The 24,256-nt window shown below is 43.7% G+C and overlaps 1 protein-coding gene across 1 annotated transcript in view; it reads left to right on the top strand.

Moving 5' to 3' along the window:
• The window catches only part of BAG3 (BAG cochaperone 3), a 152,441-nt gene that overhangs the window by 124,068 nt on the left and 4,117 nt on the right, over nucleotides 1-24,256 (top strand). The window contains exon 3 of the mRNA XM_085602853.1: nucleotides 15,518-15,895. Within this exon, the coding sequence (XP_085458979.1) occupies nucleotides 15,518-15,895 (378 nt within the window). The remainder of the gene's footprint in view (nucleotides 1-15,517; nucleotides 15,896-24,256) is intronic.

Here is a 24,256-nt window from a genome sequence, read left to right as displayed (position 1 = left end):
AAACAGATTTGTTGACGTGCTTTCTTGCTTTGTCATCGCACCGCGTGCCCACCGTGCGTGCACGGCACTAACTGCGTAAAGTGGGCGCGCGGTGCGCGAAGCGCACCGCGTGCTCACTGTGCGCGCACGGTGCGCGAAGCGCACCGTGCGCGCACGGAACGAACTGCGTTAAGTGGGCGCGCACGCCACGAATGGCGTAAAGTAACTTAGCATTTAAAAAACCGTACAAATTCACTGAAAAAAACATAGGTTTCACACACGTTATAGTTAGGAATTAGCATTTAAAAAACCTTGCAAATTCACTGAAAAAACCATAGGTTTCACACATGTTATAGTTAGCGGAAATTTTACTGATAAAAAACCAATGAAATTGCCCCGTTATAGTTAGTGCTGGCAACTATAACTCACGCGACCGCAATCTTCTGCTGATGACATATGTGTCTTTATGAAAAAAAAATATTTGTAATATATGTATAGCTAAAAATGTATGGAAGAAGACATGGGCAAATAAGTGTCTAAATACAGTATTAGCATCAGCAGAGGATTGCGGTCGCGTGAGTTATAGTTGCCAGCACTAACTATAACGGGGCAATTTCATTGGTTTTTTATCAGTAAAATTTCCGCTAACTATAACATGTGTGAAACCTATGGTTTTTTCAGTGAATATATATATATATATATATATATATTCATTCAGGTGCCCCAGAACATGAAGACGCCACTCCACGGAGGATGATTTACAAAACCTTTTATTGCAAACCACGGAAAGCAGCCCAGTCCTTGCTGTCCCTTACGCGTTTCAGTGTAACAAACACCTTAATCATAGGGGGAGGGGGAACTTGGCAAGATCCGGTGAGTACTTCACATCTTTTTATCCCATAGCGCAGTCACTTTCCAGTAAGTTGCATGCTGGGTAATGAAGTCAAAATTAAACCTTCCAGTAGGGTCCGTTTTCTTGCCAAAATGTTTTTAACCCCAAATTCTTTATCGTTTTGCACAGCCCTCCGGTGGGCTGCTGGGTTGCTTTCCTGATTCAATTTACGCATCCCTCGTGCTGGCAGGCAATGAAGATTCACGGCCTCGCAGTCCTGTCATTTTCAGGTGGTGCATCTTCCGCGGCTTGGAGCCTGCCGCGTACAACATTCATTCAGGTGCCCCAGAACATGAAAACTTACTGCAATAAAAGGTTTTGTAAATCATCCTCCGTGGAGTGGCGTCTTCATGTTCTGGGGCACCTGAAGGAATGTTGTACGCGGCAGGCTCCAAGCCGCGGTAGATGCACCACCTGAAAATGACAGGACTGCGAGGCCGTGAATCTTCATTGCCTGCCAGCACGAGGGATGCGTAAATTGAATCAGGAAAGCAACCCAGCAGCCCACCGGAGGGCTGTGCAAAACGATAAAGAATTTGGGGTTAAAAACATTTTGGCAAGAAAACGGACCCTACTGGAAGGTTTAATTTTGACTTCATTACCCAGCATGCAACTTACTGGAAAGTGACTGCGCTATGGGATAAAAAGATGTGAAGTACTCACCGGATTTTGCCAAGTTCCCCCTCCCCCTATGATTAAGGTGTTTGTTACACTGAAACGCGTAAGGGACAGCAAGGACTGGGCTGCTTTCCGTGGTTTGCAATAAAAGGTTTTGTAAATCATCCTCCGTGGAGTGGCGTCTTCATGTTCTGGGGCACCTGAAGGAATATATATATATATATATATATTACCTACTGGCGGTCGCCAGTAGGTAGTTATAGTTAGGACCCCTTTTCCATAGGAAATCCGCAACATTCTATTTTGAATAACTTTGGCGCCGGTCGATGAATCCTCGCGAATTTCTCAAAATAGGTGGGGCGCTATGCTCCGCTCCTACCCTGAAAGTCTCGGGGGGATTCGTCAAGCGGGGGCTGAGATAAAAGGGGGGTCCCAAAACGCGTTTTTCCCATGCATATTTCCATAGGACCTTTAGAACGAGCTACAGCCCGAACGGCTGAACAGAATTACTAGAAATTTGGCAGAGAGGTAGCCATAAGGTCAAGGAAGTGCCTTTTGCAGGTCTGGTGTAAATCTGTTCAGTATTTCCTGAGTAAATAGCATTTAAAAGCATATATATATGTGGGCGGAGCCTAACCACACATCTCATCCTGAGATCTGATTGGCTGTCAGCACTTCATCCAAGAAGTGTTGGCAGCCATCTTGGGACAAATATACATGATAGCACCTCATTAAAAAGCATTGCAGTTAATAGAAGGTTTTAAGACTTTAGTTACATTATAAATCATTTGTTGATGGTACCATACTCATTTTAGGAATTGTGGTATGTTCTAAGGTGATTTCACCATGTGAAAAAGCCTTCTTCTGGGATATCATGATTGAGAGAAAAATATTTTCTCATGCTTTTACCACAGAGGTTTGGAAGGTGATCTATAGGCTAAACTGAGAGCTTATTTTCTGTAAATTCACATTATCTTTCTCAGTCATGTGAGAATGAAGTCTGATATTCTCAGTAAAACATGTACATCCAACAAGGGCAGAGACTGTCAGTTGATTCCTTTGTGTTCTACTGCAGCTTCCCAGAGTGTTCCAAAGAACTACTAGAGCGCTAACAGTCCTACTTATGATAAACGTATGGCACACCTGAAGCCATCTTGCTTGGATTAAAGTGGTAACTCTTAAAACATTTAATTTAAAAAGGAACAAAATGAGGGGGTTCATTTTTCCATAAAAAGTATGATTAGTGCTGCAGAAAGAAAAATTAGGGCACATTTTGAGTGACTTCTCAAATCCTCTTCTATTTCATTAAAAAATTCTGACATGCAGACTGAAACATGCACTTTCAATACCAGCAGCAGTTTTCCCTGGTGAGCAGTAGCTTTACTACAGTGATCTAATGAGCAAAAAGAGTGCTAACATTCTGAATTTATGGCAAATGTGTGACACATCTGAATGCCTTCTTGATGGAATCAAAGTAAAAAACTGAAAGTATTTCCTACTGAGGAGACTGCAGTAAATGAGGAAATTAGGAAACTTCATAACAAATAAGTCTCCCAAGATGGCCACCAGAGACAAAAGAGCCCAAATGTAGCCCAAATATCACCCAGATGTAGCCCAAGTATAGCCCAATGACAGAATGTCCCAGAATGTTCTTAAAAACAACTAGAGCGCTTACTGTCTTCATTATGACAAAAGTATGGCACACCTGAAGCCATCTTGATTGGAATAAACTGGTAACACTTAAAACATTTAATTTAAAAAGGAACACAATGAGGAGGTTCATTTTGCCATAGAAATTATGATTAATACTGAAGAAAGAAAATGAGGGCACATTTTGAGTGACTTCTCAAATCCTCTTCTATTTCATTAAAAAATTCTGACATGCAGACTGAAACATGCACTTTTAATACCAGGAGCAGACTTCCATGATGGAGTAGTTTTACTACAGTGATCTAATGAGCAACTAGAGTGCTAACATTCAGAATTTATGGCAAATGTGTGACATATCTGAATACCTTCATGATGGAATCAAAGTAAAAAACTGAAAGCATTTCCTACGGAGGAGACTGCAGTACATGAGGAAATTAGGAAACTTCATAACAAATAAATCTCCCAAGATGGCCACCGGAGACAAAAGAGACAAAAGAGCCCAAATGTAGCCCAAAATCAACCAGATGTAGCCCAAATATAGCCCAATGACAGAAGTGTGCAAAACACTTATTATTTTGTGTTTTTGCAGTGTTATATAGTGCAGACTTGTCAGGTAGTGCTTTACATGAGCATTGGTTACATCACACAAGAACAAATTCATTTTGGTTGTAGACATGGGGAGACTAAGACATGGGGAGACTAAGTGATTTGACCAGAATCACAGAATGTCGAGCTGAAGCAGAAACTTCAACCTGGTTCCCCAGTTGCAAAGTCTGCAGTTCTGGAAGTAACACCACATCCTCTCCCCTAAGTGCAACATTTAATCAAGTGGTCAACTGGATAAAAAAACATAAAGATAACAAATAATTTAAAAGTGCTTTGTCGCTATTTGAAAACTCAGAAAATATGTCCTTATTTTAGTCTTTTAGAGCACTAACCATAATTTTGATGCCAATAAGACCCTCTCATATATGTAATTTCTAAAGGAAATGCTCTAGGTATTACAGTTTTGATTACATCAAGATGATGTCAGGCGTTCCACACTTTTGTAATAAATATAGAATGTTAGCAATCTAGTTGTTCATTAGGATACTGTTGAGAGGCAGAGGCCAGGGGCACGGACTCTGAAAATTGAAGGCAGGTAGGAGGGTGCAAAGGCAACAATTTAACCACACTGAGCAGGCAGGAAGGGCCGTGGAAGCACAACAGACTATGGAGGGCAGTGGAAAGGGGGGCAGGGGCAACAAACCAACAATACAGGACTTGCAAGAGAGGCTGTTGGAGGGAAGATCTATTACGGGTCAAGGAAGCTAGGGGCGGTCCCCAGATCCCCGGGAGCCACCACAGAACTGAGCAGGAGAGTGAGTCAGGGACAAAAGGGGCACCTTAATTTGAGCCGGGGTGCCTAGGAACGCTTGCTCCAAAAATGAAGAAAACAGACATATGAGACATGGAATTGGAGGCAGAATACAATGGCAGTTTAATGAGAAGATGCAACTTCAAAGAAACCGCAGAATAGAGACATAAAGTACAAAAAACAGAATCCAGATAATCATACAGCTGTCATAATATTCTCTGTATCTCAATTAATGTACTGACAGAGAGAGAGAGAAAACACATCTATAAATGCATCATGAGAAACAAGTTACACCAAGGAAAATGTTACCTAGGAACACTCACGTTTACTCTTAGAGCAAGCATTCCTGCAATTACAATACAAAATCTTTTAAATGCAAAAGTAAAGAGAACAATGGTTAAACATAACATGACATTTCATATAGGTAAAATAGAATAAGATACTTCAAGCAAAGCAGAGCAAGACATTTTAAGCAAAGGAAGACAAGAGCTCCCAGCTCTTGGGGAAAACCTGCACTGCCTGTTAACCTACATACAGACGGCGAGGTAGTCCGTCGATATCTGTGGGTGCTCCCTTTTTATATCATTTTGTGGGCTCCTTTGCACGCTACATCTACCTACGTATGCTACCCAAAAGCTTCGACTGCAGATTTTACCAGACATTTCGTCATTTACCCACTTAATGCTGACAATGGACTGGGTGAAAAGGTCAGTCTCTCAGGCCAATCGCTTATCGTAAGTTCCATAGAGCAAGCAGAAAATAATGGGTATTGTACGGGAATTCAATATATTCATGTATAAAATCTCCTCAGTTCTCCTAACTTGACGCTCTGCGGTTGCCACTTCCTTAAAAGCGGGAAACCTGCCCAGGACGCAAGTACCAGTCCAGGATGCAGCCTACTGTATGTCGACAGCTTCAGGGGGATGTTGAACTTTGATACCGAGCACGGAGCACTCGGGTAGGGTGGGGGCTACTAGTTTGGATCAGAAGGCCTCGCAGACCTGCCTTCAGACTGCTATACACTAAAATTGCAGAGCTATGGTCAATTTAACAAAGAGGCCTACATATTGAACAGAAGGGCCTACGCAGGGGTTTTATGCTGGCTGAGTGGTAAGGATGTCTCAGGATAATTATATAGCAATACAGGACCCGCTGGTCAATTTAATACGGCCTACAAATGCAGCTGGCAGGGCAAGGACAAGGGTCTCATACTTCAGGTGTGGACAGAACGGGCCAGGGGCCCCCTGTGATACAAAATCTACCCTCCTTCAAGGCTGTGGCAATGTAATAGACCATTGTGGGCAGAAGGAAGAGGCAATGGTAGTACAACCATACATGCCAACAGACCCGATTCAGCCAGGAAACGTCCAATGTTTTTAAGCTCAAATGGGCTTTATTTGATCTGTCTCCTGTCTACAATATCCTCTTTTTCAATGTAACTCAAAGGGGAAAATCAATACCCCAGTTTTTTTTCAAAATCTCCCTCTTACCAAGTTCAAAATGTTCGCAAGTATGGTACATTGGATCATGGAAGGAAATGGGATAGGGACATGGACTTGGATAACAGAGGACAGGAGGGACATGGAGAGGTGCACCAAACTGACCCTGCAGGGCAGGCATCAGGGTTTGCAGCAGCACAATACACCACACAGGGCATGCAGGACGGGAGTGCAGCACAACAATCCATAGAAAGCAAGAGGGAGGGGACAGGACCATGCACATGGACAACAGAGAACAGAGGGGCAAGAGGCAATGGTAGCTAGCTGACCATAATGGACAGACAGGAGAGAAAGCTGCAGCATAACAGACCATAAAGGGCAGGAGGGACGGATCAGGGGCATTACAATGGAACAGACAAGCCAGGAGGGAGGGAGTAGGGCTGGGGGCAAGGGGGCAGGGCAGGAGCAGCAAGATAGCCATGGAGGTCAGGCAGTGGGCACTAGAAGCAAGACACACCATGTAGAGCAACAGTGAGACTGTGATGGCATACACACAGACCATGGAGGGAAGGTGGGAGGGGGTCAGGGGCAGCTAACTGACCACACAGGGAAGGTGGGAGGGGCCATGGCAGCACAGAAGACCATGCATGGCAAGTGGGAGGGTTAGTGGCAGCACAATGGCTATGATGGGCAAGAAGGAGGGTGGAGGGGCATGCACAAAGGACAATGGAGGATAGAAGGGAGGGTCAGGACCTGTGCACAGACAAGAAAGTTCAGGGGAAGGGACTTCACAACAGACCACACGGGGCAGGCAGGAGGAGCAGTTGAAGCACAACAGACCAGGGAGGGCAGAAGGGTGTGGCAGTACAATGGACCATGTAGGACAGGAGGAAGAGGATAGGGGCATGGCATGTGGACAGGCAGGGTGGAGGTGGCAGGGACAGGTTACAGTCATCTGACAATTCTAGGCAGGTGGGAGGGGAGTGGCAGCTCAACAGAACACTCAGAGTAGATAGGAGTGGCAGGTCCATGGGACATGGTGGGCAAAAAGGATGGAGCAGGGGCATGCACAAAGACATCGGAGGGCAGGGGGAAGGAGAATAGGGGCAGCAAGCTAAGCACAGAGTTTAAGCAGGAGGTCAATGATGGGGCATAGAATTGGGCAATGGAGGGCAGGAGGACTGGACTGGTACATCATACTAAATTGAGGGCAGTGGCAGCACATCAGACCATGCATGGCAGGAGGGAGGAGGCTAGTCCATGGATTCACACAACAGAGGATAGGGAGGAAGGGGATGGGGCAGCAAGCTAACTGTTCAGAGAAGGCGGGTATTAGGAACTTTATTGTTTTTAAAACATTGTGTCTGTGCAAACTACTTAAAATATGAACAAGTATGCAGCATAATCTCACTTTTATTCAGGAAGAAGAGGACGTTTGTGACTGTGACTCCGGGCTCACTTGGCAGAAACACCCCCTGACCCTCCACCCCCTATCGCAAAATGTAATGCCCGTGAAAAGGGTAGGTGAACACAGTGTTATATAGAACATAGTCCTGAGAGCACGATTGAAAATGAAAACTAGATATAGTGTATGGTATAAACTATGCACCAAAAAGTGTGATATAAGATGAACCGGGCGTGAAATATAATTTGCAATACATTGTGCGCAATGACAGATTCATTGGAGAGCGCGAGATAGCACAGGCACTAGCGCGTGCTATGCGATATGCGCCTTGGAGTGTAATATGCACAGGGCAGTGTTGTGTAACCTAACTAGTCTCTAAAGTTGTAATATAAAATATGTGCTGGGGAGTGTAACGTTGCATATGCACTGTGACAAATATATGGATCCCAGATTGTAATATGTATGGCATAGCACTGTGCGTTATAACATAGGCATCGAGAAAGGCACGTTAGATGGGGCAATATAACCCGTGCGAAGACAAGTGTGGCATGACATATTCACGGGGTGGTGTTACAGTGCACATGGGCTAGAGAGTGTCATAGCATATGCACTAGCTAGTGGAATACAACACAGAGGTGTGTGGCACTCGGCAGGCAATGGTGGGTGTAACACAGCATTGGGCTCTGTCAGGAGCACGCTGTGACTCTCAAGTGATGTTCGTCCCCTTTCCAGAGAGTAAAATAAAAAGTATTACACATCCGGCAGTGGATGTGTGTTTTATTAACCGTGAGGGGGGTTTCTTGCATAGTTTTGGTCGAATTTTTGTCGAATCCCCTTTGAATGGCTTGGTGTGCATGTGTATTAAATGTGCCCGTCAATAGCTACCCATGTTTGTATAAATAAACGACAAGGGTGTCTACCAGGATTAGGCACGGTAGGGCATCAGACATGTCAGAGCTTCACTAGTGGTGTAAATACATTCCACGTGGATTCATTGCATGCATAGTCGCCTTTTAATGAATATCACGCAAATCGTCATGGTGATAGGTACGTACGGTTTGTCCAGCATGTCCTAGGTGTGTCTATAAATATATATTTTTTAAAAATAATAAAAAACTGTGGCCGGCCCTGGGGATTGGGGTCAAAAAAATATAATTAGGAGACTGGCCCTGGGGGATGGGGTCATCAGGGCCAATAAATTAGAATAAGAAGGGGAACCAAACAGCCCCCCTTCTTAAAAAACTAAAATAAATAAAAGACTGGCATCGTGCCGGAGGCCATGCCCCCTCCGTGCAGCACTCTGCAAACGCGCCCCCAACAGGCATCTCCAGTATGCGCCAGGGAGCTGCGCTGCAGCCAGGTGTTCTGAGGCCAAGCCCCTTTTTACACCTCTCTGCAACGCAGCTCTGTGGCGCTTACTGGAGGTACCTAGTGGTCTAGTTTGACCCTAGGGACCCTTAGGATTCAGGGGGACTCTCAACTTAGAACAGCCACAGGGCGCGTTTACACAGTGGTGAAGGGAGGGGACGGGGCCTGAGGTGACGTGTGCAAACACGCACTATGGCATGTTTTAAATTGGGGATATAATTTCCCTTCAATACTGAGGGCCCCTGGGGGCTAACTAGCCCACCAAGTGCTTCCAGTAAGCGCCACTGAGCTGCATTGCAGAGAGGTGGTCCAGGCCGTGCCACTTTTTACACCTCTCTGCAACGCAGCTCTGTGGCACTTACTGGAGGTACCTAGTGGGCTAGTTGGACCCTAGGGACCCTCAGGATTCAAATGAACTTAATCTCCCAACTAAAAATGGACACAGGGCGTGTTTACACAGTGGTGAAGGGAGGGGACGGGGCCTGAGTTAATGTGTGCAAAAACGCCCTGTGGCCTGTTTTAAGAGGTAGTTTTAATCCCCATGCCCTATTATACACTAGGGGCTTACAGAGGAGGTCATGCTAATCACAGGGGGACCCCAACGCATAATGTTCCCTAGTGTATGTAGGTGTTTTCACTGTATTCTAAGTGTCTTTTAACATAGCACTGGCTCTAGGACTGGTTAGTCAGACTCAGTTACCACCAGTATCCGTCTGAAAAAGTTGAGGGTACAGGATGATTTTGCAACAAGGCTTCTTTCTGCTCTTCTTTTTGTTCTTTCTGCACGTTATCCTTCTTCCTGCACTTATCTTCGTATTTGAGGACTTCTGTTGCTTCTTTCTGCACTTCTTTTGTTTCTTTCTGTGCATTTTTTCTTCTTTCTTCACATGTCCTATCTCTGTAGGCATAGTTAGAAATTAGCATTTAAAAAACCTTTGAAATTCACTGAAAAAACCATGGGTTTCACACACGTTATAGTTAGGAATTAGCATTTAAAAAACCTTAGAAATTCAATGAAAAAACCAAAGGTTTCACACATGTTATAGTTAGCTGGACATTTCACTCGTAAAAAACCATTGAAATTCCCCCGTTATAGTTAGTTCAGCTAACTATAACTCGCGCGCCCGCAATGCACTACTGATGACGTCACATATTACATCACTCATGACATGGTCACTGACATCACTCATGACATCACTGATGACATCTCAAATGACATCACTGATGACATCACTGATGACATCATCCAGTGATTGTGTGTTTTTATGAAAATTATATATTTTTTATATTTATGTATATCTCAAGGTCAAAGGAAGAATAAATGGGTATATAAGTGTCTAAATGGATACTTTTTTTTGGAATTTTTTTTGTGTAACTGACTGTTTAAGTGTATCATAGTGAATACATGGCTTACTGAGTAATCTTTAAATATTTAAATATCTGTATCAGTTTCTTACTTTGTGTATAAGTGGCTGCATGGGTTGGTGAGTAGCTACATGAGTGTCTATATAGGTTATTAGTTGGTTTTTTATCACTATGAGTGTCTGAGTTTCTGTATGGTTCGGTGGGGGGTATTACTTAGTGCATAGGTGCATGAATGAGTGACTCACTGTTTGTATGTGTTGAATACAGCATGTGTGCAGGACTGTATGGGTGGATGAGTGTGTGCATGGGTGTGTTAGTGAGTGAATGACTGTCTCAATAGTGTCTTTATGAGTAACTACATATGTTTTAAACTAGTATATGTGACTATTGGTGTATATAAGTGAGTATATGTGAGAGTGAGAGATTGGAAGAGTTCCTGTATGAATAAGTATGTGTTTCTATAAGTGATTGTTTAAAAGAGTAAGTATATGTAAGTTTCTGTAGAAGTAAGTGTGGTGGTGTGTGTATAACTGTATATGCAAGTAAATGGATGATTGATTCTTTATTAGCATGAGTGACTATGTGTGTGAGTTACTCTATGGATGAGTGGCATTGTGTAACGGGATGTACAGGTGTATGAGTACATATGATGAGTGAGTACATGTATGAGTGACTATAGAGGACTGTTGGTGAATTACTGTATGTGTATGTGGTTCTTAGAATTACTGAATAGGTTGTTGTAACTGATATTGATATGTTCATTATTTTGAACATTTTAGTTTCTATTTTTGAATGTGTGTTTCAATGGTTATATTAGGGGGAGAGGAGGTCTGCCACTCTATCACAAGGATGATGTCATCAGTGATGTCATCAGTGATGTCATTTGAGATGTCATCAGTGATGTCATGAGTGATGTCAGTGACCATGTCATGAGTGATGTAATATGTGACGTCATCAGTAGTGCATTGCGGGCGCGCGAGTTATAGTTAGCTGAACTAACTATAACGGGGGAATTTCAATGGTTTTTTACGAGTGAAATGTCCAGCTAACTATAACATGTGTGAAACCTTTGGTTTTTTCATTGAATTTCTAAGGTTTTTTAAATGCTAATTCCTAACTATAACGTGTGTGAAACCCATGGTTTTTTCAGTGAATATATATATATATATTACCTACTGGCAGTCGCCAGTAGGTAGTTATAGTTAGGACCTAGTTTCCATAGAAAAAGCGTTTTTTGTTTTTTGGTGCCGGTTGATGAATCTTCGCAAACCACCACCTCCCCGGGGCTGTGCATTGGTTGGGAGGGTTGCTGCGCGGCCCCACTCCTGGAGCCATTCATGGCCCTGGGGACCGCCACCCCCCAGGGCCGGCTCCTGCAGTGTCCCGGGGTGCCCACCCCTGGGACACTGCTGTCTGCCATAGCAAACTGTGGTTTGGATTTTGGAAGAGAGAGACGTAAACCTGCTCTCTCTTCCAAAATTCAAACCAGATTTCTTTTCCACACGGGAGCTGCATGTTAGCAGCTCCCCATGTGGAAAAGCAATGCCGGCTCCCGCAGTAGGCGGGGAGCTGGCAGGGACCGTGGGGGCATTGAGGCTCCCCCCACGGTCCCCAACGAAGTGGCCAGGCCCCGGGGGATGGGGTCTCCAGGGCCATAAATGGCCTGAGGAGGGCGGCCACGCAGCCCCCTTCCATTAAAAGAATTAAAATTTATATAGGGGTCAGGCCTTGGGGGATGGGGTCCCCAGGGCCCATAAAATAGGAAAAGAAGGGGGGCCACACAGCCCCTTTTCTTAAAAATAAAAAAAGACGCCTTCAATCCTGAGGGCCCCTGGGGACCAACTAGGCCACCAGGTACCTCCAGTACGTGCCACAGGCCTGCGTTGCAGAGAGGTGGTCCAGGCCACGCCCCTTTTAACACCTCTCTGCAACTCAGCTCTGTGGCGCTTACTGGAGGTACCTAGTGGGCTAGTTGGACCCCAGGGAGCCTCAGGATTCAAGGGGACTTAATCCCCCAACTCACAACACGCCAGGGGGCGCATTTGCAGAGTGGTGGAGGAAGGGGGCATGGCCTTTGTCTACCTCTCACCAATCCCACTGCGTGGGGGGGCTTACTGGAGGTAAAAGGTAGGCTAGTTGGCCCCTAAAGTACCCCCAGCAGTGAAGGGGACTTCAATCCCCATCCAAAAGCATGCCAGGGAGCACGTTTGTAGAGTGGTGGGCAAAGTGGGCGTGGCCTGGTACGAGTACTTACCAGTGCTGCTGTGTGGAACTGACTGGAGGTAATTAGTTACCTCCAGTAAGGGATTGCTCAGACGTCTTCGGAGGCTATGGCCCCCTTTCTCTACCACTCTGCACACGTGCCTCGTGGCAGACTACGGGGTGGGGGATGAAGTCCAATTTAGTCCTGAGGGAGTTTGGGGGCCAAGAATCCCTCCTGGTACCTCCTGTAAATCCTATGCAGCTGAATTTCTGAGCGTTGGTTGGACACCCAGCACCCTTTCTCCACCACTCTGCAAACATGACTACTAGTTAAAGTAGCATATTTCTGCACCTCTGACTTAGAGGTAGTTTTAATCCCCCTGCCCTATTATGTACTAGGGCCTTACAGAGGAGGTCATGCTAATCACAGGGGTACCCCAACGCATAGTGTTCCCTAGTGTATGTAGGTGTTTTCACTGTATTCTAAGTGCCTTTTAGCATAGCACTGGTTCTAGGCCTGGTTAGTTAGAGTCAGTTACCACCAGTACCCATCTGAAAAAGTTGTGGGCACAGGATCATTTTGCAACAAGGCCTCTTTCTGCCCCTCTGTTGGATCTTTCTGCACATGTCTTGCTTCTTCCTGCACTTTTCTTCGTCTTTGTGGACTTCTGTTGCTTCTGTCTGTATTTCTTTTGCTTCTTTCTGTGCGCTTTTTCTTCTTTCTTCACATGTCCTACCTCTGTAGGCATAGTTAGAAATTAGCATTTAAAAAATCTTTGAAATTCACTTAAAAAACCATAGGTTTCAGGCATGTTATAGTTAGAAATTAGCATTTAAAAAACTTTTGAAATTCACTGAAAAAACCATAGGTTTCAGGCATGTTATAGTTAGAAATTAGCATTTTAAAAAACCTTAGAAATTCATTGAAAAAACCATAGGTTTTAGGGGAAGTTATAGTTAGTTGGTTATTTCACTCGTACAAAACCAGAGAAATTCCCCCGTTATAGTTAGTTCAGCTAACTATAACTCGCGCCCCCGCAATGCACTGCTGATCACGTCACACATTACATCACTCATGACATGGTCAGTGACATCACTGATGACATCATCCATGTGATAAATTGATGTATCTTCTCACACACTAATATAACCTTTGATACACCCACTCTAAATTACAGACTGCCATTCTCAAAACCATAGACACTCCAACACCAATAACTACATACCTACTCACTGATTCTTAGGTTTACACACACATCCACTCACTCACCCGTAGAGTCACTCATACTTATGGTCACTCAGTACAGGACTATCATATGCACTCATACACCTATATGGACACTCACACACCACCACTCATCCATAGAGGTACTCACACACCTAGTCAGTCATGCAAATAATTAATCACACTGCCATTTACTCACCTATACAGTTATACACACACCAGCTCAATTACTCATACAAATACTGGCACATTCTTACGCTCTTATACAATCACTGATACAAGCACACACTCATCCATACAGCCACTCTCACAGTCACACACTCTCACTTATAGCCATTAATATACTCCAACACACATATATACTGCCTTTCACATATGTAGTTACTCACACATGTACCACTGAGATATACATTCACTCACTAACACACCCATACACACACTCACACACCCATACAGTCCATCACAGATGCACTCTTGAAACCATGCACCCAGTGATTCACCCACTCACACATCTATGCCCAGTCCCACACACCCCACCCACACAAACACTCAGTGACCCAAACAGATACTCAGACAACCAATCAATAACCCATATAGACACTCATGTAGCTATTCACAAACCCATGCAGCCGCTTACACACCAACAGACAGACGGATACAGACATTCACACAGTTTACTCACTAACCCATGCATTCAGTAAGATACGTTTAATCACTCACTTATAGAGTCAGTCATGCATCTACTAAATCATCAATTCAGACACTTATATACCCACTCATTCTTCAATACGCCTTTCCCTATATATTTTAAACATATTTAAATTTTACAGAAACACACAGTCACTGGATAATGTCATCAGTGATGTCATTTGAGATGTCATCAGTGATGTCATGAGTGATGTCACTGACCATGTCATGAGTGATGTAATATGTGATGTCATCAGCAGTGCATTGCAGGGGCGCGAGTTATAGTTAGCTGAACTAACTATAACAGGGAATTTCTCTGATTTTGTACGAGTGAAATATCCAACTAACTATAACTTTTCCTAAAAGTTATGGTTTTTTCAGTGATATATATATGTTATAGGTTTTCAGTTTTATGTTCAAAGTTTGTTTTGGTTGGTTGTTTCTTTATTGTAGAATGTTCATGATGTTGCTGTTCAGAATGTTCACTTTGAAATAGGAAGGGTGGCCTAGGTGCGAGAGAGAATAGTGACCATCCTGTACTCCCTATGATAGGTCTGTCTGTTTTATGCTATCAAATAAACCTATCTCTGCTAGTTTGTCTTTGTGTCATATTAAAGCTCACTACAGTATGCTACCTTCCTCTTCATGTGTATTCTGTTCTTATCAATCATTCTGGTATGTCCAGTCCATATCCTTCACATTACCAAGATTCTACCTACTTTTCTGGTCTCTTACTCAGCCAACAGCAGGTTACAAAACAAAAGTGATGAAGGGATATGCACCATAGGAACGTGTGTATCTGTGTGCTCACTGGCTTATCTCATTTTAAATTGGAAACAAACTTTATTCATTTCAGCTGCAAAGAAGGGTTTCTATTGCACTGTGATATTGTTCACATTACTGAATGATAAGGTTTAGAAAATAATGATCTGAGACGAAAGTGCAGGCATTTTCAACCCTCAGCCATGGCCAGGCTGCTTAGGTGCACTCTGTCCTGTTGTCTTCCGTAAGTCGGGTCACATTGACACTATTTCCTTGAGCCCTTTTGTCCCAGTTTGTCCCAGTGATGTGACCATGAACGAATGTGACTTAAGTCTCTTTTTTTAAATAATCATTACTGTAGTTGAAGCTCAATTGAAATTTTGCAAGGGTTGTGATGAGTGAATGGCTCCTGAGCAATCTCTCTTTGCTTCCCGTTTATGATGTATTGCTGTCTGTCTTAGCTACTTGCTCCCCCTGTTGTGATACAGCCGATGCAATGGAGGTAACCAGTATTGACACAATAATTGTTTTACTCTTGATGTTTATCAAATTTCATTTTTCTCCCTAGACATCTCAGTCTCCTGTGGAATCACACACTGGTTCCCCTCAGCTGCCAGGCAGACCAGGTTCTACAAGTCACCAGCTCCCGCGAGGGTATATTCCTATCCCGGTGATCCATGAGAGCAATGTTCCCAACGTTCCAAGGCCGCCTTCACAGCCATATCACCAGGCACAGAAGACACACTTCCCGGCCCAGTCAAGCGAGTACCAGCAGCACCAGCCTGTGTATCATAAAGTTCATGATGACTGGGAGCCCAGGCAAGAACCACAACAGGGTCTGTTCAGAGCTGCCCAGAAGGGTTCGAGCCGTGAAGGGTCGCCAGTCCAAGCCAACAACCAGATACCATCTCCAATTCGGCTACAGACCACTGTGGACAGAACTCAGGTATTTTATTTATGCCGTGCTCCACTTGTCAAAAACTAACACTGGTGCAGAGCACTTGCACTACTTACATACATTTATCTAGTTTGTTTGCTCAAATCTTTGTTGATGCTCCTTCCGCCACTCCCCACTTCATTGCTATTACCTGTTTCACTATGGTATACCCTAGAGTGTCCAGTTGTTGTTCCACTTCCGCAAGGTCAGTCGCCTCCACGATGTTAGGGAGCCCCTATGGTGGTGTAAGGGTTATCTTTTTCCCTAGTGCGTCCTGCATATGTTTTGTTGCCTTTTCCCATATGGGTCTTATTTGTGGACAGTCCCATATAGTATGGTAAAAGGTTGCCTCTTGGTGACATCCGGACAGACATAGTGTATCCTGTCTAGTTCCCATTTTTGCTAGTGTGACCCCAGTGAGATACATTTTATGTAGGATTTTTAGTTGGATCAGATGGAGACGAAGAGTGATAGCTGCCTCCCTTGGGGACATCAGTACTATTTGCCAGTCTTCATCTTCAATGTGCCCCATGTCAGCCTGCCACCTGTCTCAGAGAGTGTGAAACGGGTCTGGCAAATTATTACATAATTTTTGGTACGTTAGTGTTATAGCTTTGTTTAAGATCGGTTCAGCAAGCAACTGGTCCTCCAAAGAGGACGATTCCGGTAAGTTTCCTATGTCCGGGAGTGCTGCTGTAAGAGTATGACGGATCGGCAAAAAGCGAAAAGCCTCCCCTTGAGCTAATTCATACTTCTCCCTTAACTCCCCAAATGTAAGGATTTTGCTCTTTTTCATTAGATGGCCTATAGTGGAGATTCCAATTGTGTCCCAATTATCAAATCCTGGTTGATGACACAAAAGTCCTAGTTTTTTAGTGTACCACAATGGCGTGGCCTGGGTCAGAACATTCGTCCAGCCAAGACGTCTAGTCGCCTGGCACCAAATTTCCACCGTTTGATTCCTCGGGCCCAGGTACTGCCCTTTCCGGACTTTCGTATACAGAGCTCCTAGGCACCCCTCTCTACCCATCTGATATCCGTCTAGCATGTATGCAGGGTCTATCGGTGAGCGATGTATCCAGTGATTCACTACCACTAGCTGTGAGGCCCAATAGTAGAGTCGTATATCAGGGAGTGCAATCCCCCCATCGTACCACCCCTTAGTCAATTTATGTAGCGCTATGCGAGGTGCTCCTCCATTCCACGGTAACGTTCTAACGTCACTTTCCACACTCCTGAAGTAGGAGTCTGGAATCTTGTAGGGGCAGTTTTTAAGGATGTATAAAAAATGTGGGAGAGACAGTATCTTAAACAGGGCAGCCCGACCCAGCAAAGAAAGGGGCAGGGATCTCCAATGTTTAACGTCATTACGCAATCTATCCAAGGGAACGGCTAAATTTTTGTCATGGAAGAGCTGGGGATCTGGGGTTATAAAGATCCCTAGGTAGTGGAATCTGTCAAGGGCTATCTCCACCTCGCAGCCCGGGGGAGTTAAAGAACAGGTCCCTGAAGGAAAAAAAGTACCAATTTGGTCCAGTTAATTGAATAACTGAAATATTTGCCAAAATTCATAAAAATATTTAAAATTCTATGCACTGATGCATAAGGGGACACTAGGTATAACAGGATATCGTCCGCATATAACGATATCCTGTCTTCATGCCCTTCCGCCCATTTCAGACCTCTGAGCAGTACGTCACTTCTCACCCAAAATGTCAGTGGCTCCAACATTAAGGTGAAAATCAGGGGGGATAAGGGGCAGCCTTGTCTGGTGCCTCTTCCTAGCGTAAATGTTCTGGACGTGCAGTTGTTAACCCTTACTTGGCCCCGCAGCTCCGTATAAAGCAGCTTAATCCAGCCCAAAAATGTAGGGCCAAACCCCAGGCGTCCTAATACTTCAAAGAGATATGGCCATTCTATAGAGATGAATGCCATTGAGGCGTCCAGGGATAACACCACTGCATCTTCCTCTATGTATTTTTTGTCGCCCCAGGACATTGTGAAGGCGGCGGATATTCAGTGCTCTATTCCTACCTGGCACAAAGCCAGATTGGTCGGGATGGAGCAAAAATGGGATTAGGGAGACCAAGCGGGAGGCCAGAAGTTTTGCAAGGATTTTTACTTTTACGTTGATTAAAGAAATCGGTCTATAATAACAGCAACTATCGGCGATCATTTCTAATATTTAACTTCATTAGAGTTTCCTACACTGATGATGTAAACAAGAAATAAAACAAATAACAAATTCTGCTATTCTAATTAATGTCACAGTGATTGTTTTCTTGGATTGATGGTTATAATGGTCCGCCCAGTCTCAAATCAAGTTTCTCATCAATTTTGTTCAGTTTTGGTGTTTCGCCCGAAGATGTCAGAGTTCCTCCTTATTAGGAACCTCTAAGTCCCATTGGTTTGTATAAGGGGAGGGGTCTGAAAATACACCCACCGATATATCACAGTTACTGATAATGGAAAGAGTAGAGCCTTGTAGCAGAAACACATCAATCTGGAAAGATGTGCCATGTACACATGAGTAGAACCTGTAATCGCTATCCATCGGGTGAAGCAGTAGCCATGAGTCAGTCAGTCCATGGTCTCACATGACATCTGGCATGAGGGCTCCAATATTACCATTTCATTTGTCATGGGTCTTTGACCTGTTCAATATAGAGTCCAAAGCTACGTTCCAATCTCTACCCAAGACAAGCGGTGTCTTTACACATTCCGTAAACAATCTGGATAGGTGTGAGAGAAGGAACAGTTTGTCATTAGGGACACAGATGCTGTCATTGTGGGTAGAGGTTTCTGTAACAGTATGGATGATGTGCCTTCTATGCGGAAGGACTGGGCTCCCTGTGTAGACTCCAGTTTCCCATTTAAGGTATTGGAACATACCAATTATATTTGGTGTCAGAATTTTCAGTGGCTTGAATAGGGAAGTTTGACTTACCAGTTTGAAACTGGATGTAGGAGTGGATGAAATTAGGCAAAACTAGTGGGCGATACTCTTCTGTGCCTTTGTAATGAAAGTCCTATTAAAAAAGCTGAAAATAGATTTGAAACAAACGGGGTATGGAATTCCTATCGGACCACACACAATACATATTGTTCACGGTCAAAGCCAAAATGTTTTATTGTTCAACCTTTTAGCTGCCAGTTTATAGTACCACAGTGTGGGCATGTGAAAGAAGAGTGCCTGCTGATATAGCAAAATGTGTATACATGTAGATATAAGTTGTTCAAACCTGTATATATGATTCCTTAATGCAAAGACTTAACAGATAGGGTAAGTGTTCTTAGGAAATGCTGTGGGCTCAGCTCGTATTATTGACATTAGTTACAGTATAAATATAAAATAAACAGTGTTAATATTTGCCACATTTAACAATTCAGGGCTATTTATGATGCTCAGTGAATGATTCCTGATTAAATACAAATGAAAAAGTATAAAAGCAAGATTGGTGATAGTTTGCTTTCAAAATAAAATGTAAACAAAAAATTTACAGCGTAAAAAGTTTTGTTGTACTATTGTGCAACTTTAAATACAATTGTTTTGAGGCATCATTTAGTAAAATGTTTGATGGATGCCAATATTCTAAAGAAAGACTAATAATGGAGAATCAATTTGGAACCATTATAGGCAACAAGGGCAACATGAAACTAAATTAGGGGCCCAATTCTTAATGAAAGTCACAGAAGTGCACCACAGTTAAATGTACTTGAATTGGTGCAGATTTACAGCTTTCAGGGATTCACAAGAGTTTACAGATCTACGCCTGAAAATCATAGCCCTAACAAACTTTTGAATTCCATTTTCGCATGAACAGGTAAGTATATTTCGTCATGTGGAAATCTGCTGAGCAATTGAAAATTCGTTTTCCCTACATCTTCTTTCTCCCCGCCCTGGAACATGTTTTACTCTTGGCCATGTCACAAGTACATTTCCAAACTTTTACAGTGTGGGAAGAGGTTGGAGATGAGTTTGTGAATATACTTAAACATGTTAGTGTATGGGTGTGCACCAACTCTATTGTCATTTCAACCCCAAAGCTTCCTTCTTACTTCTAGCCTCTGTATGTATATTTGCAAAAAGGTTACAAAATCAGAGCTTTGCTAGAATCCAAATCCTCGCATAATTAGAGAGGGTTTTATCAGAGCTCTGATATAAGTAGAAAACTCCCCTAATTTCTAATCTCACAGCATGACACCAAAAGGGACAAGTGGTTTTGTTTTAAGGGGCAAGTAGGTTTCGGAAGCATTCCGTCCTTTTATTTCACAAATTTGCACCAGTAAATCAATTTGATACCAAGGATGATTCTAGTTTGCCAGAGTCTTGATTCAGAGGAAACTCTTGTAATTTCCACATAATGTAGGATTCAAGATTTCATAAACTCCTCCAATGCGCCAGGCTCCGAGTACTCTGTAGTTTTCCTATCAAATGTCACTTTCATGCTTGCGGGCTCTAGAAGACAATTTTTGATAACCCATCGGTGGAGGTGAGGAGTAAGTGCCAAGAAGTTCTTTCTCTTTATATTGGTGTTTGATGAGTAGTCTGCTAGAACACATATCGGGAGACTCTCAAAAGAGAATGTTTCAATGCCTGGAGAACTAGTCTGATGTGTGGGTGAAGCAAACAATAAGGGGGCATGGTTGATTAGATCAGTCTCTCTTACATGTTCATGTTATGTGCACTCTTTGGAATTCAATTGACTCATGGAATTGTATGTCGGTCAAGCATGGTATATATACATCTAGCCAAGAATCTCATCTTCCTGTATTCTCTGCTTCTATAGTACTACACATTGTCCCTTTGTGATCGATTTTCGAGGTCTGTAACGTCCCATCTTCTTAGCCCACTTTCGGTACTACTGTGTCTATGTGCCGCTGCCTGAAGCCATCACTTTGCTGCGTCTAGTTTTACATGGGAGGCAACAATGTTAAAGTGTGACTTGATTTTCATCGATATTTCCAACATTCAGTAGTTTAACTTACTGTTCGCGGGTTCTGATGTCTAAAGTCCCTTCATAATTGTGTCAAGAGTAAGCTCAAGTATTGTAAGGGTCCTTTATCGGGGCTTCACTTGGGCGTTCATCAGGTCCTCCAAAAAAAGCAGTTGTCACACCAGGCATGATTTAAGTATAGATATGGGGAGAACAAGGTTCTCCGTGTCTGTGTATGACGTTTCCTAGTACAATTTAAGCTACAGATGTTGAACTGCCCTTCTGTATCCACAAGCTAGGAGTCATGTTGTTTGCTCTCATACCTGGCAGTTGAATTAGCGAAAGAAGATACAATTATATCTTGTTGTCTAGTTCAGAGTCAGTGCCCAGGCTTTATGTATTAGTGCTTTGTGTACAAAATGTAGCTTGATTTTCACAGGAAAGAGTAGGTCCCTGTACACCGTCCCTCCCACTGCAGTAACACTAGAAACAAGCGGGGTAATATGAGGAAGGGTTTCCTTTATTTTCCCCTTTTCGTTTTTGGGGTTTCCCCAGTCCTTCCTGAGTACGTCCCTTTGTCCAGGGCAGTTCCAGATATGGGTCACAATGGATGACAACAAAAAAACAAAGTGTAGGTTGAGGCAGTCACTATAAGGAGGCTGTTTTGCTCATGTTCCCCCGGGTCTGGTTCTTCTTCTCAGCGAAGGCTCCGTTCTTCTCCTCGAGAGGGAACCGGAAAGAACAAAAAAATAAAAGTGTATCAAACCGCTATCCTAGCAGTAGTCAAGGGAAAGTGCTACCGCCACCCGTGTTCTGCTCCCGTGATGTGCCTAAGTGCAAAGGGGGTCGTGGTGACTCAGGATGATGTGCCCCGTATCCCCGCCACCAGCCCCGGAACGAAAAGAACCCAGGCACTTGCCTGAACCCACGACCCTTCTGGGCCACGGGGAGGGGAGTCGCAGCCTCCGCTTCCCTCGCTGGAGTACCGGACTCGTGGGCGTTGCTCCTCGAGCAGACAACCTCGGTGCAGTCCTCTTCTTGCTGAGGCGTGCTTCCGGCAAGCGGCGGTTCCCCGGCTCCTCACGTTCTCTCCTCTCCGTTCGGTGTCCCCGGCAATTAAGTCTGTCTCTCTGCCCCACCTCCTTGGCTCACAGTCTCCGGCAAGGGTGTTCCGATTTAGGGAAAATAACAAACTAGGATTGGTGCCAGTGACTCTGTTGTCTCCACTGCATCTCTCTACTTCTTACCGACACAGCTACTTGGCTCCCCATAGTTAAGTGAATCATGTAAAACTGATCCTTTCAAGTTTTTCGCATCACCTCTCCAGCAGAAGAGTCACCTTCTCTGACTTCTGCAGCTAAATGTATTTTGTTCTCTTCTTGAGTACCGGGCCTGCTGTAGTCATTCTGTATTTTGGACTCGGCTGGGTGGATATTAAATGCTATATTTAAGCCAGCTCTGGTGGTCCTTGGAGGGCGACACGGCTACCAATGTATGCAGAATTGGTTTCTGTGATCTGAGTACGATGACATCGCTTTGACCATTCAGAAGAGAATGTCTACAGTGGTGACTGCCAGCTATGGGGGTTTGGGGAAGGGGAGGCAGTTTGGAAGAGGGATTGAAATAGAGGGCAGGAGGAAAAGAAAAAAAATCACTCACCTGGCTGCGCTACTCGCTCCGGTTACGATCTTCTTTCCTGAAGCATAGGCCCAGCCAACTCCCTTAACCAATCCTGGCATTGCTCTCATGCTGTGAGAGCAGCACCAGGATTGGATGGAGTGCGCATGCTGGGCGCGCCTTCAGGCCCTGTAGGCCTGTGACTTGTTCACAACCCAACTGTCTAAGACAGCTAGGTGGAGAGCTTCAAAGTGCGCATGTCACTTTGGGCGGCGCAAGACAACCGCCCAAAGTGATATGTGCACTTTGGAGCATCCAGCCAGCCACGGCTCCTGTCCTCAGCTGCCAGTTGGCAGCAGAGGACACGCCTCACATGTCTCTGGGCTGGAGGAAGGCTGAAGGCTGAATGCTGCAGTGCGGTGAGTGCGCACGTCGGAAAAATAAATTGGCAATTAAATCTTTTCTTTGCTATTTTATTTTTCCTGCAAGGTTCGCAGCGGGCAGGGGGGCAACGCTCCCCTGCCCAAGTGAAGAATCCGCCGCTGGCTAGTTCCTGTTAAAAACGCTTCCTGATACAACTCCCCTAGAGAATTGCTAGTTTCCTCAAGGCCAAACACCACCTCCCAGAAGCTCTCCTTTTAATTGTTGTTAACGCTTGAAACAACAACACCAAATGGTGGCAAAGAAGACATTTTAATGATATGAAAAATCAGAAGAGAGGGGCCCCGTACCACAAAAGGGGTGGAGCACCAGCAGACACAAGTCAAAAAAACGATTCCCCTTTTGGAACAGCAGAGTTTGTCAACACAACTTTATGCAATCAATCACCAGGACAAGACACCCAAAAATCATCTCCATAGCAAACTACATGTAAAGAATTCAATATATTTTTATTATTATAAAATTAATCATATAGGATCACACAAAAATTCATAAAAATACACAATAAAAGCAATAAAAAAAATGTTTTGTTTAAAAAAACAGTACACAATATCCTACCTATACATAAACAACACTACACATACATTAGTGCAAAACAAAGGGAGACTCTGTAAGAAACATTTTTTGATCTCTTATCAACAGGAGTAAGGAGACATATGATCATGACCTGCTATTTTCCTAGTTGATTATGTCAACATTTGAGTGATTCGGAAACTAGGAGTCACAACAATCTATACTCTCCCTCCTATGGTTGCGTCGACGCGTTTCGGTGGAAATTTGAAGATAAGCGACCACCTTCTTCAGGACAAGTAATAATATTCTCCCATGTCGTCAGAAAACAGTCTAAATCAAATCACAAAGTATACATATTAAAACACTTCTTACAATAATCAATTAAAACAAAAACATTAAATTTGAGACCTAAACAGTGTCAGGAACATCAGTCCTATAAACATCCCCTTCTCAATATATTGGATATTTGCAAATGACAATAAGTCAGACATAGGGATAGATCAAGCCCATCTGGCGTAGTGTTATTCTCCTGGTGATCATCCATACGGTTATTCATGCACACAATACACAAAAGTGGTTTCACACTCATCATAGTTATAATAGAGTCCCATCGAACTTCATTTATGTACCTTATAGACACGAGATGTTTAAACGACGGCTATTGAAGGGATCCTAGCCTCCTCCTTATGCCTCATCCAGATTACTCAATCGAATCGGGTAACAATCAATAGGCCCAATACTCTAAAAACGATAATTTCAGGCATTAGGGTAGCCTAAAAGCTAGAATGTTTTCTCTAATCTAGCTTTAACACCAGCACCAAAGATTACCTGATATCATCTTTTGTAACAGTATTCTTTCGAT

Source organism: Triturus cristatus, chromosome 1_2, assembly GCF_964204655.1.
Source record: "Triturus cristatus chromosome 1_2, aTriCri1.1, whole genome shotgun sequence".
Lineage (NCBI taxonomy): Eukaryota > Metazoa > Chordata > Amphibia > Caudata > Salamandridae > Triturus > Triturus cristatus.
The sequence above is the reverse complement of the archived record's forward strand: the minus strand, read 5'-3'. Positions and strand labels throughout refer to the sequence as shown.